General features: G+C 40.7%; 1 protein-coding gene across 1 annotated transcript in view; it reads right to left on the bottom strand.

Annotated features, from left to right (window-relative positions):
* Positions 1-20,667, bottom strand: part of RGS7 (regulator of G protein signaling 7) — a 230,090-nt gene that overhangs the window by 37,193 nt on the left and 172,230 nt on the right. The window contains exons 4-5 of the mRNA XM_087828939.1: positions 17,650-17,756; positions 13,116-13,167 (exon numbers count right to left, since the gene is read on the bottom strand). Of these exons, the coding sequence (XP_087685065.1) occupies positions 13,116-13,167; positions 17,650-17,756 (159 nt within the window). The remainder of the gene's footprint in view (positions 1-13,115; positions 13,168-17,649; positions 17,757-20,667) is intronic.

Here is a 20,667-nt window from a genome sequence, read left to right on the forward strand (position 1 = left end):
GGCGGCGATGAACCCAGTGGAATATCGCTGCTCTTAGCTTGCACTGTACTGGTCTAGAGCGTGACAGACAATGGAGAGTGCTATAAATAATGTAGACACAACATCCGGTGTTTACTGAATGCTTTGCATGTGTCAGGAATCACTTAAGCGTTGCATGGACATTACCCTGGTTAAGTCACGTGGCCACACTGGCAAGCAGGTGCTATTACTTTTCCCATTTTGCAGATCAGGCGACGTAGGTTGGATGAGGCAAGAGTTAAAGTCAGGCATTTGGCACTAAAGCCCAGAGTTAAGCACTAGGCTTAGGCTGTGTGTGTGTGAGAGAGACAGAAAGAGAGAGAGATGGGGGCAGGAGGTGAGGGAGGGGCAAAGCTGATCTCACAGGGTAGGATCCAAAAAGGCCTCTCTGAGTTGAGACCTGAATTGGGAGAATGAACCAGCTCTAGAAAGATCTGGGGGCAGAGAGCACCCATCAGAATACAGCAGGAAGGACTACCCTGTGCAGGAAATCAGCAGGAATGTTTAAGGGCTGCCAGAGCCTGGAGAGGAGGGTGGGGGGATTCGGGTGTGCAGGGCTGGTCCCAAGAGAAGTGGAAGCTCTGGCAATGGGCTGGGGTGTGGTTCTTAGTGTCATGGGAACCGCTGAAGGTTGTGAGAAGTGTGATACGGTGACTCAAGCTTATATGAGGCAAATGGATTGTAAAAAAGTGAAGAGTGGATAGCAATAGATAAAACACAAGACAGTTGCTGTCTTAATGACGGTTGAAATACATTCTGTTTTGCTCCAAAATAACCCACCTGGCTTCCGTTATTTATCTAAATACAGGACAGTCTGATGTGACCGGAGTGCTGATTGTGCAACTTGAGCCTTGAACATCCCTAGGTGACGGCAAGTCTGAAAATAGCCCTGGGTCTGCCGGTTGGTGCCCCTAACATCTGACACGCACTGGGGGTCGATGGCGGTGCTCAGGGAAGCGGCCAGTAGAGGGGGAAAAGCTGATTTTAAGAGCGACCTGGCTAACGCGTGCGTGATTCCCTCTCAAAGTTTCCATCTCTCATTTCTTCACTCCTCCTGTTCCCCAAAACAAAAACTGGTTTGCAGAACCTCGGTTCCCTGTGCTCTCTGCACTCCCGTCCTCAGCTCTGCATGAAACGGACTTAAAATAAAACAGTCTGCTTCCTGGATGGCAGAAGGACCTCGAGGTCTTTTCTCTTACTTTTAGAAGATAATGATAATATTAATAATGGCAAAGCTTGAAGATAGTAAACAGCAGAATAAAATAATAAGCTAATATTTATCTAGCACTTGCTCGGTGCCGGGCACTGTTTTAATACTTTATAAATTAGTTAACCTTCCAAACAAACTATGAGGTGAGCATATCAGTATCGGTTTGACGGGTGGGGGAGCTGAGGCACAGAGAGTTCATATAACTTTTCAAGGACACAACTGATAAGCAGCTGAGTTGATATTTGAACCCAGTTGGAGAAATATTCAGAACAAAGGAAATCAGGGGTGTATCCTAAAGGACAGGACGTTGGGAGCAGTTTCATACACCTCCCTGCTGAAATAAGACTCCTAGGACATTCTGGAAGGTACAAGGAAAGACTATTAAAGTAGCCTAATCGATGCAGGAAAAAAATCAGGGTGAGACTGTTGGGGGCAGAGATGGTGATCATGCTCTGTTAACTGTGATTGTGAAAGGAGGGAGGGCACCGAATAGGAACAGGACCATAGATAGTTGTTTAATGATTATCCACCTTATTAACTATAGATAAGAAATGTTCCTACAGACCCTGGGAAACTAGAAGATGTGCCGTAAGAGGGAAAACAGAGCTGTAAAGAGATGAGACCCCATGGGGCCTGGGTGGGTTCATTGCTCAGAAAAGAAAATGCATTTCGAGAACAGACAAAGGACAGGATGGGCTTTGATTTGGTTGCTGTACCTGGAGCCTGACCACCCTCCGGGAGTTTACCTCAAGAATGCCTACCGTTCACACCGCCGGAACTGGGTTTTAACACCATTAAAGACTGACAACCTTGTTATCGGACTTCAAGATCCTGGAAGGAGACACGACCACAGACCCTGCAGCCATCCTCACACACGCACACCCTTCCCCCGTGCATGCAGCCCTATATAACCAGCCAGGTAATAAGGGACCGGCAGAGCAGATTTTATGTGGACAAATCCCACTGCTCTCCCATTTGCCGGCAAAAATGGAATAAACGCTCCTATTTGATTCAACCTTGTCTCTGCTTAATTGGCTGAAGTAGCGACCCATTGTGTCCGGTTTCAAGTCAGAACTTTGCCAAAACATTTAAGAACGTGTTTTGTTAACTTCTAAAATGCTGACCTTTAATTTTTACCCTTAAACTTGACCTGATTATTGGATTCTGTTCCTTTCCTTTGGGACGTCCCCAGGGGTTCCCAGCATGATCTCTTGAAGGATATTAGGGAAAGTGATTGGCGCCCAGAGCAGCACTTCAGGTCTGCAAAGGGGCTTAGAATCAAGTCTGGTTAAGATGATAAAGGGATAAGTGAACCAGATTTTTCCACAAACCCCAGAAAAACATACAACGGGTAAAAGTCAGAGCTTCTACAGATGAGTTATTTTCAAGCCGGTAAACTGATGCCTGCTCCGAGCTGGGTAAGTTAAAGTCATCTGCCCTCACTCAGATTCCTGAGAAATGAGAATTTTAAAGTACTCTGACTTCACAGGGTGGTTGTGAACAGTGAAAGAAGTCATCAAAGTAAAAGCCTTTTGGAAACATAATGTATTATGCAAATATAATATTAAACGTATCTGCAGTAGGACTGATTACCAGCTCTTTTGTCAAGACTGATTATAATACTGTGTTACTTCAGATTCAAAAGAACATGTGATTTTTAGAAATAAATTCGTATTTGGCTTTATAACCTTAGCAATAACTTCACTTTTTATAACAATCGACACTGATGTTCTGAACAATTTACATTCAGAATCTCTCGGTAATACATACCTTTCTTTGAGCATTGATTAGCCAAAATATATTAAGTAAGAAATTAAAATGGATGCAGTGTTTCAAATGTAGGATGTGATTTTATATTAAGTTAAATGTACCCATTTGTTCCTCAATTCATTAAACGTGCCAGGTAACATTCTAGGCACTAAGATTCAGAGGTAAATAGTCAAGGTTCTTTGCCTTTGGTTCCTTATATTAAACTGGGAAGACGCAAATAGATATGTAAGCAAGAATGATTTTTAATATTTTTCTCTGCATTTCATAGATAAGTGAGTAACCACCACTGCTTTTTGTGCTAATTTAGTTTCACTTTCACACATGTCATCTCCTTTGGGCCTGACAGTAATGGCATAAGTTAAAACCATTTATTATTGTTTTTATTAGATATAAAATATAAATCTCAGAATGGAAGAGAGACTTGCCTCAGAGACTCTGAGAGGATCTTACCATCATCCAGCCCCTGGGGTTGCTTTATTGTGGTAAAAATTCCTCACACTCTTTCCTTATTTGGTGTTCATATAAGGCAATGAAATCACAGTGTGTATAATGCATGATATCATTAGATATAAATGGTTCCCTTAGCATATCTTAAGTTTCTCTCATATACTTGGCTTCCATTCTCTTTTGAGGCTCATAGCAATTTTGTGTCCATTTAAAATATGAAATTAAAAGTATTCTAAATTGCTTCCATCGTCTGACAAATTTTGATATATTTATAACATCTCACAATTATGCACCTTAAAATCTCTCCAGAGGTTCTAGGACAAGGGCTATATTTGTATGCCTGCTTGACTGTAATGGTAAGCTATGGAAGTAAGCGATCAATATTATTTTTCAAAGCCAAGAGCCCCACAGGACAAGCATAAAGCTCCTCATTGAAATTCTGAGATAATCATCTTAAATGTTGCTCTTCTCAACCCAGCATTGTTTTCTCACTACCCACGTAAGCACAGATAGTTGGTGTACTTAGAACTAAGTATTATGCCATTGAACCCCATAATAAAGTCTAAGAATCAAGACTCTTCATGTGTCCATTCATTCACTCGGTGAACCTTAATTGAGCACCTACTGAAGTTCCACATAGTGCCCTCGGCACAGGGAACACAAAGTTAACTAAGATTTAATACTCCAACTTTCAAGTGGCTCTCAGCCCAGTGAAGGAGACTGTGGCCAGAGGAAAGGGGGGTGGGGAGGCAGTAAAGGGTCAAGGGGGTCAAGTATGTGGTGACGGAAGAAGGTTTGACTTTGGGTGGTGGGCACACAATGCAATATACAGCTGATGTATCATAGAATTGTATACTTGAAACCTATATAATCTTATTAACCAACGTCACCCCAATAAATTTAATTTAAAAAAAGAGAGAGAGCTGACTGACCCAGACCGCAGGACCACCCTCCAGTCTGGGAGGAGTGGAGGTCAGGGAAGGCTTTCCTCAGCTGCTGATGTGCTCCTTGAGTCTCAAAGGACCAGTAGTGTTGCTCTAGCAGCGAACTTTCTATGCGACTCAGTTTTTCTTTGATTCTCTTATCCTTTGCATTATGGGTATAAATCCATTATGATAAACAGTAACACATAAAGAATTCCTTAAGAAAAAAAATCTAACTTCTAGCCCTGGCTGGTTAATTCAGTTGGTGAGAACATCTTCCCGATACACCAAGGTTGCAGGTTCAATCCCCGGTCAGGGCACATACAAGAATCAACCAATGAATACGTCAATAAGTGGGAAAACAAATTGATGTGTGTGTGTGTGTGTGTGTGTGTGTGTTTCTCTCTCTGTCTGTCTCCCTCTCTCTCTAAAAATCAATAAATAAAATTTTAAAAATCTAACTTCTAGGTAAAGCAGCAGGTAGATTTTAATATATAGGAGCTTGGTAGGAATCAGTTTTCTTTCTCTTCTCTTACTTAGCTGATGTTAAAGCCATGCATATTTCTCCCATTGTACTTGAAAACAAATATTTAACCATACTTCTCTGGAAAGTTATTTTGGACTAGGTCTTAATATTCTTTCTCTGAAACGCGGTATGTCCGACCTTGCTTCAAGGATGTCCTTCATAGACGAGTGACCTTCATGTGCTTTCGCTCATGGGAAAACATAATAGAAAACGTGTTTTAAGTGGACTCTAAAATTTTTCAACATGAACTGAAATACGGGGAAATCATGTATTTCTGGAGTGTTGTAAATATCCACATTTTAAAATACAATTATTTAACCTCTCTTTAAATGTATCATATGGGCCCTAAATATCACAGAGAATAGTGAACCAGCTCCTCTGGGAGGAATTCGCATTGTTATTTCTTTTTATTGAGCCCATGTGTCAATTACACTGTCCCGACAGAATCTGTCCTGAGGATGACCCATTAGCCTTCCCTGTAACAACAATATATTTAAAAAGTCATTGAAATCTTAAAATTTCTTAAGAGCATAAAGGCTCCTATAAAAACTCAGTTATCTTTGCAATTATTATTAATCTACAGTTTATGAAAACAATAAATACACTTGCAAACCATTCTAAATAATTTTTGAAAAGTGGAATCTTATTGCAAGATAATACTAAAACACTGCAGAGGTCCTACTATTAAAGACAACCAGTAGTTAGCACTTTTGCTGGTTCAGAAGGCAAAGAATTACAGACTGTGGGGAGCTAAAATGATCTGTGTCACTATGGTTATGAACCCTGAAACTTAGAATCAATTTAAAATTTCCAAGGAAACCAATAAAGCTATTTCAAGACAAGGATAATATAAATTTGCAAATCAAAATCCACTTAACCCTATTGCCACCGCATTATGTGTTAATTGGTGCTTGCCCTGTTTTTTAAGAAAGCCAGAAAAAAATCTTGTGTTCGTGAATCTAGCAATAACTGAGACAGAAACCCTAATTTTCTTCTCTGTCTGCTCCATTAACATGATACATGTCAAATGCAATGACGAATACGCACGAGTGCTTTGTTACAGGCAAAGATTCTGCAAAATCTTCAAGAAACAATAAACACTTCAAAAAGAAGAAGAAATTTAGGGGAGTGGGCAGAAACAGGGAGAGAGGGAGCTCCTGCTTGAGGGACCATTTATGATCCAAGCTCTGCTGGGTGAAAAATGAGATTTCAATTTGAGATCCCATTTTATTGATGAGGAAACTGAAGCTCAAAAACGTTAAGTCATTGGCACAAGGTCAGAGCTATTAAATGCTGAGTCAGGATATGAAGTTGCCTGATTGCAAAGCTCCTGCTTTTCCCAGTGCATCCATCGCGCACAAAGACTGGGATGCAAAATGCAATGCTCCGTAGAAGTTCTAAGGTGCGGAGTTTAAGTCCAGAGCTGATGTATGTCTTAGACAGAGCTGGAGGTCAGGGAAAGGTCATGCTGGAGATACGCTGAAATGTAAAGTTCATTTCTGGATCCTGACTGTCCCTTCTCCTTGACTAGAAACTGACATGAACCAGGGATCGCCTCTTGCTTACTTTTAAAAAAAATTTTTACTTTTTTTTTTTTTTTACGAGAACTCATGGACATGGACAAACAGTGTGGTGATTGCGAGGGGGTGAGGGGTAGAAGAGGGCATAGGGGCGATAAACGATGATGGAAAAAATTAAATTAAATTTTTTAAAACTTTACTACATATATTGGGGTGACATTGGTTAATAAAATTGTATAGGTTTCCAGTGTACAATTGTATAAAACACCACCTATAAATTGCATTGTGTGTCCACCATGCCAAGTCAAGTCACTTCTATCACCTTTACTACCATCCTCAGCCCCCTTTCCCTCTGGTAACCACCCTATTGTTGTCTGTGTCTATGAGTTTTTGTTTGTTTGTTTATTTGTTGCTTTCAATTTTACATCCCACAGGAGTGAAACCACGTGGTTTACGTCTGACTTAGTCTCTTGCTTACCTTTGCTCCCGCTATTGCTTGAGGACAATGCTTTGCATTCGTAGATGCTCAGGAAGCATCTGTTCAGTGAGTATTTGTTGAAGGGCATTGATAGACTTGGTCATGGCAGGTATGAAATAAAGTTAATCAGTGAAAGTGTCAGTTGGGGCTCTAAACCTTGAGCTACTAATTTTCCAGTATCCATCTGACATCCGTCACGGTCCCGCTACCCCAGAGTGACAGGAGGGCTCCGGAGGAAAGCCCTCTGTGCTTAGCTCACTGCAGTGACCTGAGGGACAGAAATGCTAGATGGAGGCGAGGATCCCTAAGCAGATGTCTATAAAGCGCACCCCAAGGCTTGGCTGGTCACTTTGGAAAGACGCTGCGGAATCATTCGGTTTGATGACTCCTCCTATATTGTGTATCTGTGCTTTGGACAGGTTGCCAGGATCTCATTAAATGCCCCTGTGGGTAATGCCCCAGCTTTTGAACAGGATTTAATTTCTAAAGTGTACTCAGCAACTGCTAAATAGGGTCCCGGTGACTCCATTCCCGCAGATCACTCTTGGCACATTTTAGCTGCAAGGTATTTCATCTGGTGGTTTGAACTGAGAACTGGAAGGGTCAGTTGGGCCGAGGAATTCTAGGTCCTCCTGCAACCTAAGCAGATACGTTGTCCAGCTGGCAAAATACCTCTAAAACAGAAATATGTTTAAGAAGGCCTTGCAAGCTTTGCCCTTTGCTTCCGCCTCCAGGGAATCTGCCTTAGGAACAATACTGGAACTTGACAAATAGCACAGTGACCTGCGAGTACAATGTGTTATCACTGTTACTTTTATTCCAACAGCCGGGAGCAGGCCAAAGCTTCACAAAGAAACCAGAAAGCAACAGCAGGAGACTCTGCAGGCGTAGAAAAATATTCGTTGGCTTCTTTAACAAGAACCTGACACCTCAAACTTAACGCCAAAGCACAGTCCAGGTCAGTCACAGAGTGTACAGCATCCAGGATTTGTTCCATGACAATGACAGAAAGACAATGGCATAGCACATCCGGTGTACTCAATAGCCAGAGAAAAAGTGTACTCTTTTGAGAACAAGTTATTGGAAGTCTTTATTGAACACTCTGCTAAGTAGGGATTCAAGCGTCTTCCTGCCTGACTTTTTAGTGGGGTCTAAACTTGGCCAATAATGAGAGAGGTGACCTGGGCTTAGCAAGTCCCGTCCCTCTCTGGAACTCGGCTGCCTCATCTTTAGCTGACACTTGAACTGGGTGATCTCTCAGGTTCCTTCCAGCTCTGAAATTCCATAACTGCAGGAAGTCATGGCTCAACACTAAGAGTGACATTCTGGGCCAAGGGAGACTTTTAGCACATGCAATTGCTATGCTTACAGGAAATTCGAAACCTGGAAGGGGTCCTCAAGTTTACTCTCTCGGTTGACTTTCTCCAGGGTTCTCATAAGGGCCTTTGTCTAGTGTGATTTAAAGCAGCATAAATCTTTAGAGTGTAGAAGCATATCACTAAAGTCCCTGCACCCCTTCTTTGCTCAAGGAAAGTATGAATCAGATATGCAAATCTTCAGGTTTTAATTAAAGGAAATTTTGGAGCAAATCACTTGGGCTCAGAAGCAGTTTTGTTTCAGCTCCATGGTGCAAAAGCTCTGTCACTTACCAGGAGAATCTCACAATGTGGAATATTTACTACCATCCAGGTGTGAAGACCCTGTCTCCAAGTTCTGAGGTTGAGAAAATTTCCGACTAAGACTAATAAACACTGCATCTCATATAAATGAGTGATAGTCTGTTTCCCCCATCACTCAGTGTTAAAACAATGACAAACTAATACCTCTCCTGTTAATACATATATTAACCAACACTCTCTTGTCAGCTTTAATTGCTAGACTTGAGCAAATTGAGTCTTCATGAAGCAGTACTGCTAATTCACAAAATGTATGCCAATTAGTGGTTATTGAAATTATAAATGAGCTCCCCAATGCTCTTTTTTATATTTTAATTTTCCCTTTCATCTTCCAAATGTCTCCATAAGGAGTCAGAATATTTTTTGTTTTTACCATTGCCACCATGATGTTTCTTTAGTAAAACTTAAAATGAGATAAATGCCCTTCTTGGAGTTATTCAGCCTAAACCAATGGGAAATTCTGTTTGAACACTGTCAAAGCCCTAAATCCAGGATTCTTAAAGCATGGCCTGCAGCCCACTGCTATGGGCTCAGCCTGAAGAGCCTGTACACTCGGACTCACCTGCCCTGGGCCTAGCTCAGAGGTCTCACTCCAACTTCAGGTGAAAGAGGCTCATTTACATACATTAAAACATGGACCAAAGGGGCAAGCATCTAATTCAACACTCATCTTTTTTTGGGGGGGGGAGGGTGGATTAATGCCTTTTTATTGGACTTTAATGGGCTCATCCATAAGAAAAAAATTTTAATTTTGTCAAGGTCACAAATTAATGTGCACATGATTTCGATGCTAACCTATAAATTCAATTCCAACTTTTTTTCCTACTCCCAAGACCCTTAAAATATTTACTTATAATTGTACCCAGAAAAATTACATGGTCTTCAAAAGCCATAAAGCTTTTGGCTGATTTCTTCATTTAAATAGCGTGCCAGGGTAACAAATATCACATGAACACGCACACGTCTGAAGAGCCTGCTGGGATGCTCTCTGTGGACAGACTGGTGGCTGCCACCTTCAAGCTCTCCTTTTGCCATTTTCTTACGGGCCCCACCTCTACGCTGCCCCTCTGGCTCTCTCCAGCTGGCAGGCACCCCTCCCCACTCTCTAGCCAGTGGGAGCTACCTTTTTTTCTTTTTTTCCAGGGGGTGCCATGTTTATGCTCCCCTCTGCCATGTTCCAGAGCACCAGCATCTCCTGGATGGGAGCTTTTATGCACGTCGGGTGCCCTGATTTTGCATCTACTGCCAAGGGAAGGCCCCCAGATTGCCTGGCTCTGGAGGACAGGGCGGATTGCATTCCTGGGCCCCAGGGCTCTGTAATCACTGGAGAAAGACAGTTCTTGGCAGGCTGTCACCTCCAGGGCATTGCATGCAGCCCTGAACCATAGCCCCAGTCTTTCTGTGCAGGTTTTGCTGGTCCAGGAGCTTTGGCCTGAGAGGCAAACTTCTGGTTCGACACCAATCTAGTGGCCTAAGAAACTGCTCTCGGGGACAGAGGCCGGTGGGTACATTTTTGTGCTGTTCCTCTGCCTGGCTCCAGCACTCTGGTGTCCCCCAGAAAAAAGCCTGTACTCTTGTCTGGCACCCCGATTACTGCAGCTGCTGCCAGGGAACACTTCTGCAAGACCGGGCCCTGGTGGCCACTGTGGCTTATGCTCACAGATCCCACAGGACTGTAACCAATAGAAACAAGGTGATTAAACAGCTGTCACCCCCAGGGCACAGGAAGAGGCGACAGACCCAGCAGTGCATTCTCTCCGTGAAAGAGGCCTGTTACCTAATCATCACAGTCATCATGGATGCGGCTGAGGGGCAAGCTTCCAATTAAACCCACCGCTAAGGACGGGCCGTAATCCTCGCCACAGAGCTCAGCAGGCGGGTGCTGGCTTAGGGCTCTCCTGCCGCACAGAGCAGCAGCGTCTCCCCGCGGGAAGCTCTTACATGTGTCTCTGCCCCGGTTTTTACATCTGGTGCCCTAGTTTCTGCAGGGACAGCCCAGGGGATGCCCTTTGACTGCCTGCCTCTGGTGGCCAGGGGGCCTGGAGTTCCTGGGTCCCACTGGACTGCGACAATCAGAGGCACTTCTTGGCAGGCTACCACCTCCGGGGCACCGCAGACAACAGATGGAAATACACTATTAACTGACCCGCGGAGGTTTATGTTCTGCAGGATCTACCTAGTAAGTTCTAACCGGTGATGGAAACAGAGGTCGGGATGCTCAGAGAGTAAAATAAACCATTTTTAAAAAACTTACTTTAGGCAATAAACTCTGCCCTAAAGTTGTCTTAAGAAAAACAGCTGAAGGAATCACTGTGTTCTGGGTCTCCCAGCATAACTACACCCTGCCATCAATATCTTCTTTATAAAGGGAGGGGGTGCGCTATCCAAAAGGTGGTAGGAAATTCGAGTTTGGATCATTTACGTTGCTGCTATGATTATTTGTACCTAAGAAGGAAAAGCACAGATGAAGCTCACTGCCTGGAGAAGTGGTACCATGTCTGAAGTCACTGCCCACCTTCTTCCCCTTTTTTCAGAACCTCTTATTGAATAATTATTTTTATTCTTTGCTTGTCTATAATCTAAGCAAGCTAGACACAAACAGGTATATGTTTTGTCAAGGAGAAACACAGGATATAATAATTAAAGACTATGTCTATAGTTAGGTAATGAATTGCAGGTACTTAGGTCTGGGGAGAAAGTTCAGGAGATGTCCCCCTTTGAAACAGACCCTGGTAAGAGTCCAAGGAAAACGGAATGACGTTAATAATTCTGCCATGACCCCCGCGAGGGGTGTTCTGTAAATGACCTGCTGTGTGGGCTATGCCACTTCCTCAGGCTCTCCATTCAATCATAAATCTTCTGCGAAGTGATGAAACATGAACTATGACTGTGAACACTAACCGATTTATGAAAAACACGAAAGAGGGATGGAGAGAAGTGTCGAGAATAAAAATTTGCTTTTCCACAAGGAACACAGGCAGTACATCTGTCAGGTAAAGATGATAGTCAGCATAAAACTATTCTGATTTATTGAGTGTAAGAGGAGCAACAGCAGTTTCCTTAGGTGTATTAATTTGGATTATTTCAACAACTTTAGAAAGTCAATATTACTATTTCTACTTAAAAAGTGAGCAGACCAAGGCTCATAGATGCTGGATGCCTTGCTTCAAGTGACACAGCTGGTATGTGACTGTGACAATATTTCAGGTCAGGTCTGATTGTCCCTAACATCTGGGGCTTTTTCCATGAGCTCCTTCGCAGCTGTCCAAGTGTTCCCTCCACTAAAATTTTACATTCTTTAGTAAGACAACCCCGAGGCACCATGACAAATTGGACAAAATGGTCTAGAAAGTTCTCCAGCTCAGATCCGCAAATCAGCAGTTGTTGTTTTTTTAAATCACTTCTTTCTCCAAGTGCCTCAGCTTTGAGGAATGTGTGTTTCTGGATGAAGAAGTGAGCGTTAGCCCTACTGGAAAGAAATCACCTATTTTCTCTATTAATTCATCTGTATTCTGGTTTTTAGGCTGTTTCCCACGAGGTATGTTAGTTTGAATCTTTGACTGGCACTGACTACTCTTTGATGAACTATAAATTCAAGGTTCTGAAATGAAAAACAGGAAAAAAATTCCATTGGTTTTCTATGGATTTTCCTACAGTTTTCTTACAAAGATGTCTCCCCAGGAGCAATACAAAGAAAGCCAGGCTGCTGTGAAGTCTCCCACCGCCGTTGCAGATGCTGGCCCTCTGCCTCAAATGCCTTTTTCGTCTTGCCTCTTAAAAAATCTTCCCTCCTCCTTTGAAATACAACTTTAAAAGCTCTCAGTTCTTTTCAGAAATCAGTCTAGAATCCTCCAACCAAAATCCATCTCTTATTTTTTGAAACTTCCATATAATTTTCCACATACCACCGTTCTATTCATTATATAGTAACTCCTAGACAATTCTCTTCTCTCATTTAGCCGACAAGAGGCCAACCCCGTAGATGAAGTCGGGGTGACCTTCGGTATCCCAGCACCTACTACAGCCCTTGGAATAGGAAAGTAATCCTCAATAAATGTGTGTCCCAGTGAGATTTGAAAACCATGCAATCTCCTTTGAACACTGTAGCCTTGAGGAAGACGTAAGAAGATGATGAACACTTATTAGAGCCGTTTCCTTGAAAAGCTTAACTGAAATCATGATTGTTGCATCGAGTTCATGCTAAGTTCACCGAACTTGATGCATTACAATTAAATTTTCTATTTTAACTTTTTCTTTGCTTGTAATTGGTTTCTCCACGTTCATTACAACCTTCCACTTACGGAATCATAGGACTCCTCATTTAATAGTGAGAAAAACAAAGCCTCAGAAAGTCAATGGACTTACCACCATTCACACAGCCTAGTGGGGGAGGCGGGCTAGAACTCTGGCCCTCCGAGCCCCTTTGTAACTCTTCTAGTCAACCAAGGTGCTAAGTTTTCTTTTCTCAATGACAAAACAATAAAATGCAAGCACATGTTCATCCAGCCATACTGGCTGCCCCAAATACAATGAGATATTGCACTGACCATAGTCTGTGTTTTCTGGCTCCCAGCAATTTGATGGCCAAAAGTAGGGTGTCTGTGAAAAGAAGTAGAACCCAGGTTAGACACATAAACAATTAAAAGAGTTTTTGGTTGATGAGCTGTTTATATTTAGCAACTATCTAGAATAGTTCACTAAGGATATGTTTGTAATCCAGAAAAGGTACCCAGAGAGGCAATGTAAAGTTTTTCTTCTACGTTTCCTTTGCTGAGCAATGGTTCGGCCCCCAAATATGTGCAGCACCAACAGGTATTGAAAATGTCTTATATGGAGAGTATTATGCTAAGTGAAATAAGCCAGTCAGAGAAAGGCAAGTGCCACTTATGAGTAAATTCTCACTCATAGGTGAATTTACTAAACAAAATAAACTGATGAACAAAATGGAACCAGAAGCATGGATACATGGAACAGACTGGCTGATGCCCGAGTGGAGGGGTGTGGGGGTGACTGGATAAAGGTGGTGAAGGGATTAGCTAAAGAACATATATGCATACCCCCTGGGCATGGACAATGGTGTGGTGAAGACCAAGGGAGGGGAAGGCGCAAGTGGGTGAAGGTGGGAAAAGGGGGAGGGAAGGGGGACATCTGCAATAATGTCAACATTAAAAATTTCTAAATAAAAAATAAATAAAATGTCCTACATCTGCTGCAACTTTATGTCAACTGCCATAAAGGTAAAAGGTCTGATTGCATTAATCAAACAAAAAGTTTGAATCCACAAAGAGTGAAAGTAGAGTATGATATTCTAAAGACACAGGATAAAACCTGTTTAAATATAACACATTGTTTTCTATGATTAATGTATCCCAACACTGTTGTCAACAGATCCGAAAACTCGACCTTGGGTCAAACTCTTTCCCTGAGGTCTGGCAATCATTTGCCTGGCTCCATTAATGATATACTGCAGCTTTTAACTTTATCCAACCAGATGAAAAGAACCTTTCCCCCTCACTTTAAAAACCATTTCTTAATAAAGACACTTATTGCTCTAAATTTCTAAACTGCGCCAACCAGAGATCATTTTTTAAACTTATAATGTCTTAGTTGATTGATGTGATTACCAACAGACTGAAGTCCGAATCTGTGAAATTCTAGAAACTGGTGGACGAAGCTGCAAAGAAAACGTCTGATCAGGAAAACCTTACTGTCATCATCAACATTTTATATGTTCTAAAAGGGCTTTTCCATCTCTGCTAGCTGGACAGGCTTGGCTCCGGACCATGAGACAATTCAATGACCACTCCATCAGACTCTGTTTTCTGCGATGATGGTGACACCCAATGGAACAGTGACTGCAGACTTCAGCCTTGTGGACTTCACTGTATTTATTAGTCAATTATATTAACTACCCATGTATAACTGGCACATGTAATCTCTGATTACCTATTTGACAATTCTACCTTCTAGAAGAGGGATTCTCAAGAAGGGGAATAATTGGGGGAGAGCTGTTTGTTTCTGGGGAGAGCATTCCAAGCTGTTCAGACTCCCAGGGGTTTCTGATTCCTCTCGGCTGTTCTTGGCCATTGCTGTGGAACCAGAGGGAAAGCTACTGAGAGTAGTTTTGTACACATGTGAACAAGACGGCAGCAGAAATTTAGGGAGAAAAAGGTGGAACCATCAGACAAGGAGGACATCAAGGCCTTACACGGGCCCCCTTCTCACCTGAATCCCATTTGACTCTGTGGGAGATGAATCTTTGAAGATTTGACTTCTTAGAAATAAGATTGGGTGAAGATTCCAGGGAAAACCATTGGGGAACAAAGTAATGAAAGTCTTGCTTTCATGTGGGCTGCTGGATTTTGAGATACTTCTCATGGAGTTCATCATTCCCTTTGGGTTGCTGCTTTATTTTGGGAGGTGCCTGTGTGTGTGGGTGTGTGTGTGCGTGCGCACACAAATCTATTTATCTAACTTTTAAAATACCTATTCTAGTTAGACTGGTCATGTATATACTTTCATTTCCTTCAAACCACCAGGTATTTTTGCTGCATTCTTATAATTCTTCTTTATTCTTTTATCATTTAGTGAGAATTTCCTGAACGTAAAAATAAAAGACTGAAGCTATTGTATTCTGTAATATTATGTGGAAATGTCATAAATCCAACATTCTTCGCAAATACTGTAAGATTTTTCTGAGGAAAAATAGTTTGATTTATAGTAAAAGGTAATTTAATAAATAGCAAACCCTTGTAGTTTGCTGGAATTTAAAAATGTACTTTCACAGTCTGTATAGAGTTTAGGACATTTTAATGTGTGTGTTGGCTTCTTTAGCTATGATAAAACTGATCCCAAACTGCCCAGCCATTTCTTAATAATCACTGGCACATTTTTAATGTAATGAAAGTCATCAAAGGGACCTGAAAAATGATGTCAGGTCTCAATTCCAATCAGCTGAGACAATTGCAAGTTTACATTAATACAAAATCACATGATTAACAATGTACTAAAAATGGAGACAAATTTCCATATTGTTGCATGCCAATGAAATTAAATGAAGAGCTCTGTTTGTCTCAAACTCATGCCCTGAAGCTTTTTCTAACCTGAGGGTTAGAATCTCAATTATGCACTGGAAGAACTGTAAACATGATAGGACAAGTTTTCCATTTTAATTCATGATTTTTAAAATCTTTCCAAGGAGTTGAATTTCAGTTCAATGTCAGAAAGAACATTCTGCTTCTTGGAACCAACTCCCCAAATGGAAGGGTGCACTGTGAACAATTATGTGTGTTCTATTATTAGAGCTGTTGAACTAGAGACTGATTGATGTCTTGGTCGATATTATAGCAGGAAGTCAGCTTTTCCTGACTTTTCTGTCAGTTTTGCTTTTTAAATCTTGGTTTTAAGATTCTATGATTAAGACATTTAAACCTTGTTTGCTTACTCATTTCAGTGTGAAAAATTAGTAAATTATGCTAAAGTTTGCAAATTAAGCTAATTGAAGTCATCATCTCTAACTCTGAGCCATGTCTGAACTAGTTTAAGAAAAAAAATTTGAATTAGATAATTCTCAGGGATAGACTATATTCAATGCTTTCCTTACAGACAATGTTCTTTTATACCTGCATTATTTTACTTTTAATATTGTGAATATGGATGTTTATATTTTTATTTAAAAAAAACCCTTTTGTTCAGAATTGTGAGAATTTTCTTAAGAAGTTTACTAGAAGCTTTTACTTAGAGTCTCTATATAAAAATTGTATAAGAAAATAATATATGGAAAATGTCATCCTGCAATAGAAAAATAACTCCTTTAAAAGTCAAAAAGTGTTAGCAGCACAGGAATAATTTGCTAATCACCAAGAATTTTTATTTATTAAAATGCTAACCTTCAGAACCCAAGTTACTCTAAGTTAATGAGCTGTTTTAAGCTACTGTTACTTTGAGTTTAACTTGAAAGCATAAATTCCCATTATTTTAAAGCCTTTTAAAATAAAATAATTTAAGTAATTTAAATTGCTTGAATGCTTTGGTCAGTAGCACAGTTTTATGATATTGCTTTGTCTCCTGACGACTCCATGCAAAAAGTCCTAGGATTATTTGTCTTGGATAAAAGAGTCAAAAGGAAGTGGTAAGAGAGTATTCTAAAGCGGACGGTAATCTCTGAGATTCTAAAAAACACATTCCCTCTTTGTTTTAAGCTTTCCCAAGCCAGTTGTTAGGCACGCAAATTATTATCCAGTCATTCATGTAGATACAGAACATCTAAAAATATTCAGAACAAATGAGAAGAATGCTCCAATGTCTGAAAGTGGGACCATGGGGAGCATCCTCTAAAAACATCTACAGGAATTAACCTAGACTTTGAACTCTGGTGTTTGGTGCGTCCTAATTTTATAGGCTAGAATCTACTAGTCAGTCATTAATGAATCATAAAGTCTAGTAAAATGTAGTACGCACTTGAGATAAATCATTGTGAACTCAAGTACTGTCAATTGCGTGCTCAATGACTGAAATTGGAGTCTACAATCATTTCCTGACACAACAGTACCCCATCTCATTAGAAAAATGACCTCGAATGACTCTTGTCAATTCACAAATTATCTGTGGTGTCCTCTTACCTCAAATGAGTTCAGACACATAAAGCACCATGCATATCAGTCTTCAGAGACTTTTAGAAGGGCCTCAGGTACGAGCCTCAAGAATTCTATGAAAGTTTGCTTGGACTGAAGATGATTCTGGATTACAGGTGGGGTCCAGAGCATTGGAAATTTAGTAGCTAAAATGTAACTTACAGATAAAGAACTCTCCTATCTTCCTGAATTCCATGAAGTGACTCTGAATTTCTCTCAAGCCTTTTATATAAAATCTAACTTTAGTCATTGTAGAATCTAGCTTTCACAAATCATCTAAACTAAGCGCAGGCCATGCTTCTTTGTTCATGGTTCTTATGTCTTAAATTTAACAGTTTCTAACCAGCCTAAGTTAAATAAGTGATCATTTTCAAGTTTTCTGTAAAAACAATTAACAAACAAAATACAGATGTATTTTACTGTTAAAGAATATTTTCATTGAACTTACTTGGAAGCGGTAAAAGGTGCCATCGTCCTTGAGCGTGAGGACGTGATCTGAGATTGGAAAGAAGTAGCCATGGGCTGCCATCAATGTCCCCAGATGGAGTGCCTCCACTGTTCCAGGGAAACAAAGAAAAATACGTGAAAACCTTTCTAAGTGGTCGATTTACAGAACTGCAGGGCTTTGTTGTGTTTTTTCGAGCACGTTCTCGCAGCCAAAAAACATTGTTTTGTACTTTTCCATCTTTTTCATGAGGGACTAAGACGGGTCTGGTTGCTGGTAGTGACTGTGAAGTGATTAATGCAACCCCGTGATGACCAGCCCACAAAAACACAACCTGATGGAACATCGAAACCAAAAGATTCTTCTGAAATTACAGAATCTGACGCCTTCATTTTATAGACGGGACATAATTGGCTCTATGTTCATGGTCATCCACACATCCACAAACAAATCCATTTGGCATTTATATAGCACTTTAAACTTTTAAAAAGTGTTCCCACTTGCATCACCCCCTGCTTATATCACCAATAGCAAATACTATAAGCGATTTTTCCAACGGATCATTATGATGTGATGCTAATGGGGAATGTTAAGGCATCTAGAAGCATTTATGCCGTACTAAGTGAGCCTACAGTCCTATCATTGCCCAAACTGCTCTAGCTTTTACTATTCTATACACAGTATTCTAGGTATGGGCAAGGAAGAGGCTTATTTGACAATGAAAACATTGTATTTTCCCAATAGGCTGGGAAATAGAGCATAATACCGTAATTGTCATACTCCGCCTACAGCAGCCAACAACTTCTTCCAACAAAGGACTAATAAAATTTGATTAATAGAGTTATCACTGCATTTGTGCTGGGATGACATAAGTTTGCTAATTTGAAGTCTAAACTGTGCAGAAAAGATTTTTATTCTAACATAAGCGTGTATGTATATAGAAAATACCAAAAAGTTAGATTTCTTTATGTTTGTGTATCTTTATACACAGTTTATGTATAGATTTATTTCTATTTCTTAGACAAGTAGCTAGAATGGCTCTTCACTCTAGGATTCTCTCAGTAGTTCCAGAACTATGAGGAGCTATCTATAACTCCAGCCATTGATGATGGGAGCTGAGACACTCGGCCAGTACTGAGTCCCCAAGCTGCTAAGCTAAGCATAAGAATCTTCCCCTCCAGACCTATATTGGCTAATAATAAAGTAATTGTTAAATTTTATTTGTTATGTGTTACTATGATGCCCCTTTTAATTGTTATCTAACATCTTGCAAACATTTCATTGCTAACTTCTCCCTCCAGCCTTTCACTGTGCTGTTCTTGTCAATAATAAAGGACACCTGTCCGTCACCCTCTCGGTCACGTGCCTGGAAGACTGTGACTGAGTGTCTCAGTCACCTTCTCCACACTCTCCATCAAGTCCTTGCCTGCGCAGAATGATCTTTTTCTACAAAGGAGCACTTTTCATCAAATATATATATTCATGATTTCCACATCCTTTTAATTCAAAGTCAAAGACTTCTCACAGCCTGTGTTGCCTACAACTATATACTCAGATATTTTGTGATTCTTACAAAAACTCTAGAGTTAGTGTGATGTTGTAGAAGAAAAAAAAACACCTTTGTGATACCCACTAGCTTTAGTTACTTAAATTTTCTGTGCCTCTCCCATCTATTAATAGAGGTTATCACAGCCACCTTGCAGAGTCCGTATGAGACTCAAATAAGGATTTACGTATAGAAGCTGGAATGGTGCCTTCTGCATAGTGGATACTCAATAACTACTGTGCCTGATTATTTGCATACTGAACGATTTTTACTTTTCTTCAAAGTACTTCCAGGAAATCCACTTCCATAAATTTGCCTTCAATTAAGCTGAGTGAGGGAAGCTGGCGGTCCAAATTAGCATCAGCCATTTGCATCTCCTATTTTATAGATTATCTACAAAATTAAAATGGTAAGAGGATCTTTGAGGATTGCTGGCCCATCTCAGTGAGCAGGTGCTTGTAGCCCTTGGTCTTGGTCTGAGTCCCTGGAATCTCTTTCTTGTCAGGTAGCACTGGGCAGGAAAATGTATTATATCCATCTGAGGATTTCAAAATCAGGTTGCCCACCCATCTCGTGGCAGCTGCCGTTATTCATTTTATACCCAGGAGTCTGTGGCCTAGGAAAATGTTATCACCAGTATTTTCCAGAAAGAGAAATTGAGTTACGGCACGTGAGGAAGTCTGCGGAGTACAGACACAAAGAATAAGGATAAATAGTAAAGAGCTTCTGAACTCTGTAGGAAAGAGGTGACTGGAAACAAAAAGACACCAGAAAAGGGTTGAACGGCAAAGTGCTGATGAAAACTAGAGAAATGGACAGAAAATACATCAGAAGCACATGAACATGAGCAAGCTCTTACCCTGGGCAACTGTGAGATACTAACTCTAGGACACATCACGCCTTTCTAGGGGGCCCGGCGCATGTCTGCAGGTTTGGTTCAGGCCTCGCTGCCATCACTAGACCAAGCGTGTGTTGAAAAGAGTAATAGTGAACCATCTAGTAACTTCCATCTGTGTTTTTTACTTGAATAGACAATACTCTATTTTTGTTTGATGTGATGATATGAATTCTCATTTCACTGCCCTGCCAAGAGGCATTCATGCTCCACAGTTTTATTAATAGGAAAAAATGGTTTTGATAAATTTTGTAAATGGCTAGACTTCAGTAGATATATATTTGCGGGGTAACAATAAGGTCAAAATTTAGTTTCTACATGGCTCACGTATACTTTAGATATAGAGTTCAAAGCAAACTATTAAACTTAATATGTAAAAGGACTGAACTTCTAATAAACATTATAAAATGACTTTGAGATAAAGTTACCTGGAGACACAGATTACAGAAGTCAAATTTATCTGTCACGGGGCTTCGAGAGACAGATAAATTCTCAGATGAAAAATCAGGGAGTTGGGGTAAATATTCTGCTTCATCTAAGACTGTAAGCTTAGGACAGCAATAACAAAAGGAGCAATGAA

Source organism: Miniopterus natalensis, chromosome 21 (genome assembly GCF_054644295.1).
Source record: "Miniopterus natalensis isolate mMinNat1 chromosome 21, mMinNat1.hap1, whole genome shotgun sequence".
Lineage (NCBI taxonomy): Eukaryota > Metazoa > Chordata > Mammalia > Chiroptera > Miniopteridae > Miniopterus > Miniopterus natalensis.